Source organism: Microtus oregoni, unplaced genomic scaffold, assembly GCF_018167655.1.
Source record: "Microtus oregoni isolate MIOR12 unplaced genomic scaffold, Mior012 000007F_ref0000211, whole genome shotgun sequence".
Taxonomy (NCBI): domain Eukaryota; kingdom Metazoa; phylum Chordata; class Mammalia; order Rodentia; family Cricetidae; genus Microtus; species Microtus oregoni.
The window spans coordinates 11,961,855-11,969,335 of NW_024543066.1; the positions used below are offsets into that span (position 1 = coordinate 11,961,855).

Here is a 7,481-nt window from a genome sequence, read left to right on the forward strand (position 1 = left end):
CCCCAGCCCTACACACACCAGGCGTGGTGGCCCATACTTGTTTGTTATCCTAACACTTAGGAGGTAAAGGATGGGTGATCAAGCAGCCCTCCTGTGATAGTTAACCTTAGGGCTTTTCCCAGGGTGGTAATAAGGCCTTGAGGGTCTCTTCTTGTTTCATTCCTTCGTCCCTGAGTGGAATGACATCTTGAAAGTCCCCACAGCCCCTGCTTTCATCACACCCCAGTACTACCTCCACCAGATGGTGTTTATCAGTCCACCTGGGCAGACCGAAAACCATCCAGCTGGGCCTCCTGGGACCCTGTTGTCCATAAAGCATCTAGCATCTATACCTTAGCTGATTAAACCTGGGCCAGGAATCCTGTTTGTAGAAACTCACACATGGACTGGGACTTGTAGAGGGTTGAACTTAGAGGTCTATACTGACTTCAGGGGGGCTCCCAGTGCGGGTTCAGGAGCTGCCAATGAGCTCAGAGTCATACAGATGACCCCACCACTGGCTTGGCTGCCCTCAGTTATGAACTGAGAACCCTGGCTTCAGCTTCCAGTCCTCCTGTGCTGCCTAGTCTTATGTCAACTTGACATAAGCTAGAGTTATCTGAAAGGAGGAAACCTTAGTTGAGAAAATGCCTCCATAGAATCTAGCAGTAAGGCATTTTCTTAATTAGTGATTGACAGGGAGGACCCAGCCCGTTGTAGGTGGTGCCATTCCTGGGTTGGTCACACTGGGTTCTATAAGGTATATATTACAACCATTGTAACATGTTCTTTCTATGTGCATGTGTGTGTGTGTGTGTGTGTGTGTGTGTGTGTGTGTAGTTCTGTTCCTCTAGCAGTGAACCCTGATGAATACAGTCAGTAAACCAACATCATGAGTTTACAGTGGTCAGAATTTTTTTTTTTTTTTTTTGAGACAGGGTTTCTCTGTAGCTTTGGGCCCTGTCTTGGAACTAGCTCTTGTAGATCAGGTTGGCCTCAAACTCACAGAGATCCGCCTGCCTCTGCCTCCCAAGTGCTGGGATTAAACATGTGTGCCATCACCGCCCTGCTCAGTGATCAGAATTTTAAAAGGAGGAAATATGTGCTGTCACAGAGCAAGTCACTTTGCTCAAAGCTTGCAAGGGACAGAGCACAGATAAGTGGTACTTCCTATCTAAAGGGCAGTTTCTATTCAACAGAATTGTATTCTAGTTTTTGTGTATTATATTTTTAGTAGTAGCAAAAGTGTATTTTCTTTGTTTTGTTTTGTTTTTCCATTGAGCTGGGGTCTCCTTGAGATTGCAAGGTGCTGGAAGATGACCTTGAACTCCTGATGCTCCTGCCTCCACCTTCCAGGGGCTGTGATCACAGCTGTATACTGCTGTGCCTGGCTTCTTTTTATCAATACTATTTTTAATTTTGTTTAAAAATTGTGTTATAGCCGGGCAGTGGTGGCACACACCTTTAATCCCAGCACTTGGGAGGCAGAGGCAGGCGGATCTCTGTGAGTTCGAGACCAGCCTGATCTACAAGAACTAGTTCCAGGACAGGCTCCAAAACCACAGAGAAACCCTGTCTCGAAAAACCAAAAAAAAAAAAATTGTATTATTACCATGTATACATGATGAGTGTGTGTGTGTGTGGGGGGGTGGTGTGTGGTGTGGGTACCATGGTGTATATAGGGAGGTCAGAGGACTTAAAGAAGTTTCTTCTCGGGGGCTGGAGAGATGCATCAGAGGTTAAGAGCACTGACTGCTCTTCCAGGGGTCCTGAGTTCAATTCCCAGCAACCACATGGTGGCTCACAGCCATCTGTAATGAGATCTGGTGCCCTCTTCTGGCCTGTAAGCATACATATAGACAGAACATTGTATACATAGTAAATAAATAAATCTTTAAAAAAAAAAAAAGAAAAAGAAAAAGAAAAAAAAAGAAGTTTCTTCTCTCCACCTTTGAATCCACTGGTCTTTTCTAGAAATACCCTGCCAAAACGCTAGGGAATGTGTGACCGTGTGTGTGTGTGTGTGTGTGTGTGTGTGTGTGTGTGTGTAGATTATACTCTGCCCTGGGGACTGGCAGTCCTGAAAGGCTGGACCAACCTGAGAGTCATCTGTAGGGGAGCAGTTAAGTGTATGCTAAGCTGTGTGCAAAGACAAAGGGAGGGCATAGGGCCCTGTGTGTGACAGGATGGCCACAAGTTAGTGTTCTTCAGATTGTGATGGGTATGTGCTTATGAGGACCGGGATGCGTGACCTAGACTGTTGTGTGTGTTATTTGTAAAATTTAGTTGGGCACTATGCTGAAGTCTTAAGATCTTTATAGCTGGACTCCATGTTCAGAAATCTGCGTATGTGTCCACCATCTGTGTGTCTGCGTGTGTGTCTGTGCACGTGTGTGTATGTACTTATGTAAAATTTCTCAGAGATTTGGGGGGGCATTTTTGCTTATTTTTTGAGACAGGATTTCATTCTGTGGCTACCCTGGAATGGACTGTGTAGCATAGGCTGGCTTCAACCCACTGTGTAGCTAAGAATAACTTTGAATTTCTGTCTCCTCTGCGTCTACTTCCTAAGTGCCAGGATTACATATGAGCTACCTTGTCTGGTTTATGTGGTCCTGTAGATCAAATCTAGGGCCTCACAGATGCTGAGCAAACACCCTACTAACTGAGCCACACTCCCACACCCCATACCCTGTTACCCCTCAGCCACACCATTTTAGTTGTTTGGTTTGGAGACAGGAGCTCACTGTATAAGAGACAGGTCCCCAGACTCATTGCAATCCTCTGTCTCAGCCTCCCAAGTGCCAGGGTTGCAGGCCTGAGCCATCACACTCTGCTTACATTTTATATTTCTGATTTCTTTCTTTCTTTCTTTCTTTCTTTCTTTCTTTCTTCTTTTTCTTTTTTGAGACAGTGTTTCTCTGTGTAACAGCCCTGACTGTCCTGGCACTAACTCTTATAGACCAGGCTGGCCTCGAACTAAAGTGTGTGCCACCACCGCCCAGCTAGTTCTGATTTTTTTTTTTAATTTTTAATTTACTTAAACCTCTCCTTTCCAACATAAAACAAAACCAGGCTGGGGCCTCCACTCACTGTGCAGTGATCCTGGGTAGTTTCCTGTCCCTGTTCATGGTATGGTCACCACCTCTGATCCAGGGACTGGGGTCCAGTCTGGCAGGCTGGCTAGAGAGAACACAGGCCATATCTAACAACCTGTCCCTTCCATATCATGTTGTGAGATTCTGGATGAGAGACTCCCAGGGCTTAGGCTTTGCCTGCTGAATCTCTGAGGGCTATTCTGAGTCCCGCAGTGGTTAAGCAGATTCCCAGGCCTCCCCTTCTGTGTCCCTGGAGTTGCTGAATGATGGGCTTTGTAGTGACCCATTGACTGTTGCTATCCCTCTACAGGTACTACATGAGGCCGGTTGCCCCAGTCCACGTGGTTTCTGGTGAAGACGACCCATCACAGGACACTCCCGGTGACTCCTCGGTAGGCCCTGGGTCAGGAGTGGTACACTTGGTACACACGCCACCCCTGGGACCTATCCTGAAGAAGACAGCTGGCCTTGGGTTCTGTACTGTCTTCCTCTACTTTGTCACTGCTCTCATCTTCCCTGCCATCTCCACCAACATCCAGTCCATGCACAAGGGCACCGGCTCTCCGTGGACCTCCAAGTTTTTTGTGCCCCTCACCGTCTTCCTCCTTTTCAACTTTGCCGACCTCTGTGGCCGACAGGTCACAGCCTGGATCCAGGTACCAGGTCCTCGGAGCAAGGTGCTCCCCGGACTGGCACTGTTGCGTGTCTGCCTCGTGCCCCTCTTCCTGCTCTGTAACTACCAGCCACGATCACACCTGACTGTCGTGCTTTTCCAGTCCGACATCTACCCGGTGCTCTTCACCTGCCTGCTGGGGCTCAGTAATGGTTACCTCAGCACACTGGTTCTCATCTACGGGCCCAAGATCGTGCCCCGGGAGCTGGCTGAGGCCACCAGTGTGGTGATGTCTTTCTATATGTGTGTGGGCTTGATGCTGGGTTCTGCCTGTGCAGCCCTTCTTGAACACTTTATCTAGGAGGGGCAGCAAGAATGTGGGTACTGCGTGAGGCTTGGGCCCTTGGGAGACAGATGCACAGGGCGAGCCGAGGTCTCAGATGGTGTTAAGCAAAGGGCTGGTGTTTCGTTTGGTGCAGAGCAGAGCCCACTCAGGCTGCCTTTCTCTAAGGGTGCTTTTGAGCCACATCCTTGCACAGGATGACATTCCAGACATAGACCAGCCAGGTGACTCGTACCTGTAATCTCAGCATTCAGGAGGCTGAGCTGGAGGATTGCTGCGAGTTCGAGGCCAGTCTGGCTACACAGTGAAACCCTATCTCAAAAAATAAGCTAAAACAAACAAAAACCCCTGAGACATTCCAAACACTTCAAGAGAACACTCCAGAGCCATTTGAAGGATACAATTGTAGCTAGGATACAGTGTTTGTTTCACGTTCACAGAGCCCTGACTCCCATCCCCAGCACTGCATAAACTGGACATGTTAGTGAAAGCCTGTAATCCCAGCACTTGAGGGGTGGAAGCAGGAGGGTCAGAAGTTCATGGTCATCCTCAGCTACATAGGGAGTTTGAGGCCAAACTGGGCTACATGAGACACTGTCTCAAAAAAAAAAAAAAATACAGTTGTAAAAAGAGGGTATGTTGTGGCTAATAAGTAGCCTAACTTATTATTAAGAAGTGTCTAACCAGTGCTGTCACAGGTCAGAACCCAGTCTCATTCTTTCCAACTGACAACAGGGTGGGAGGGAGAGAATCTTTAGTGCTCCCTATACTGAAAGAGACTCCTGGATTTGAGGTCCCCTCTGCAATTGCCAGTGCTTAGACTTAGAGCCCAAGTATGTGCTGATCCCCGGGCTCCGTGGTTAAGAGTTGACCAGCCATCTGGAAAGCCCTACAAAGCAGGCTTCCTAACCCTTCCTGCTTGAGGCCTGGTCCTCCTGAATTCTCTCTGTGTCAGGGACTGGGCCTGGTAGGCTGGTCCCCAGATGAGGACCCTGTGACTCTGTAGCCTGTTTAGGGCAGGGGAAGTCTTTTTGACAGTCATGTTTACAGCCTGTTGGGGCTCTTGGTTCAAGGCCATAATAAATACTGGGGTTCTCGATGTGAGCTTTGTTGATATCTCCATCAGTTGATGTCTTGGCAGAAAAGAGTATGCTAAGATTGGATGATTTGGAGGGATGTAGGGACAGGTCCAAGAACCTCCAAGGGCTTGGGGCGCACTACCTTTCCCTGTTGCTGTAACAAAATACCCAACTAAAGCAGCTTAAGGAAGGAAGGGTTTCTGCTGGCTCACAGTCTTTAGGGGACCCAGTCCCTGTCATCAGGGTGGGAAAGGCACAGCAGTAGATGTGAAAGTGGCTGGCTGATCACCTTGTGTGCACAGTCCAGACCTTGGTCCACGTGTTGAAACTGTGCTCCCCACATCTAGGGCAGGTCTTCTCTTCTTAGTTGTATTCCTCCGGAAACATCCTAGCAGACACGTGTGTTTCCATGGCAATTCTAAGTCTAGCCTCATAGACAATGGAGATCAACCATCATCCTATTGAAGAACCAGTAAGAGTGAGGCCCTTCCATGCTGAGCCAGAGGAGGCTAGCAGCAAGCCCTTCTAGAGTGTAGGCTTGTGACCTTGCTTGGGGCAACAGGTTCAGACAGCTGTGACCTCAGGAGAGAGGCAGGGACTCCCTCCTCCACCAGCCCACTGTCTGTACATCCTAAAGATCATACAACTACCAGAGAGGGAGGAAGCATGTGAGGTGAGGGTGGGCAGGAAGAGGTCCTGCCTAAGGTGTTGCCCAGCCGGGCCAGCTGTCACTTTTGCTGTCTTGGGTTTTGAGATGTCAGTGCAGTGCTGACCCTTGCTCAGCAGAAAGTGGGGTTGCTTTGTTCTGGTTCAGTTCCTGGCAGTTTCAGTTGGGGCAGTCTCAGAAGAGGACCTCCAGACTCTGTCACCCCACCCAGGAGACTATGTCCCCTCACATTCAATATCTGTGGAGTGACATGGATGCTGAGTACTGGTCTGACAGATGACAAGGGCTCCTGAGAGACCATTCCTCTGGGAGAATTCCTCTGGCTTGGGAACTATGACACTTCAGCATACCAAGTGTCCTTTCTCAAGGTTCCTGCAGACAGAGAAGAGCTCATCCCCAGTCATGGTTACTCTCTGAGCCATGAGCCAATGGAGGAGCATGGGCTGGGGGTCCTGTAGATGCTGATTAAATGGGAGGCATTATAATCCCCCCCAGTGGCATCAGCTTATGCTCCCTGCCGTCTTCTGCTTCACACTCCTGTTCCAACTGAAGGATGGGAGAAGACACCCTTGAGGGGGTTTCTAAATTTGAACCTAGTAAAAAACAAAACAAATGTAGTAAGAAGGCCACTTGTTCGTTTCCTGGCTGCCCAGATGCCTGGAATAACCATACAGAAACTGTATTAATTAAATCACTGCTTGGTCCATTAGCTCTAGCTTCTTATTGGCTACCTCTTACATCTTAATTTAACCCATTTCTATTAATCTGTGTATCGCCACATGGCTGTGGCTTACTGGGTAAAGTTCCAGCATATGTCTCCGGTGGGGCTACATGGCTTCTCACTAACTCCTCCTTCTGTCTCCCAGCATTCAGTTTAGTTTTCTCCACCTACCTCTCTTCCCTGCACAGGGAAGTTCTTTAACCAATGGTATTCACAGTGTACAGAGGGGACCCACATCAAAACAAAGAAGAGAAAAAAACAACCTTACCTTCCATCCCCCCTTCTCCTGTCCACCCCCCTTCTCTGACCCGTGTAATGCTGTGTGCTGTGGATGGTTTGGGATGTGGGTCTAACTGGTGACTCACTCCAACCTTGGGTATGCTAGAAGTGGGCCATATGGTTAAAGCAAAACAGCAGCGTGGTGTGTGTGTGTGTGTGTGTGTGTGTGTGTGTGTGTGTGTGTGTCGGGGATGGACTGTTCTTCCATGCTCTGGTGAAGGGGTAGCTCTCAGGGACAAGGGTAGCATCTGAGTGGATGGGAAGGTGGTGTCAACTGTGGTTTGACAGCGTCCAGACAGAGGAATGAATCCATGTCTACCCTGGGTATAGTGGAGAAGTGGCTGCTAGGCTGGCAGGGTTATCTCCTTGGGACTCACCTGAGTGGGTGTATTCCCAAAGAGCCATCCTTCTCAGAGAGGGGAGGGGGAAAGAAAAGTGCAGTTCCAGGCGGGGGCAGACACAGGACTTCAGGCTGTGAGCGGTGCATGGGATTAGCTGCCTTTTTCCCAGTCTTGAGTCTTCTGACCACAGTGTCCTTGGATAAGCAGTTCGGACATTCAGGAATGTTGCTGTAGAGGGGATTCTTCTATGTAGGTCCCCTGTCTTGAGCTGTAGATGAACTCAGTAAGGCTCAGAGAGATTAAGCAGCTTTCCCAGGGTCTCTCAGCTAATAAATAGCGTAGTTAGAAATCAAACCTAGTT

General features: G+C 48.7%; 1 protein-coding gene across 1 annotated transcript in view; it reads left to right on the top strand.

Moving 5' to 3' along the window:
* Slc29a3 (solute carrier family 29 member 3) overlaps positions 1–6,475 on the top strand; it is a 34,059-nt gene extending 27,584 nt beyond the window's left edge. The window contains exon 6 of the mRNA XM_041656635.1: positions 3,388–6,475. Coding sequence (XP_041512569.1) covers positions 3,388–4,051 — 664 coding nt within the window. The 3' untranslated portion in view covers positions 4,052–6,475. The remainder of the gene's footprint in view (positions 1–3,387) is intronic.
* The last annotated feature ends 1,006 nt before the right edge of the window (positions 6,476–7,481 follow it).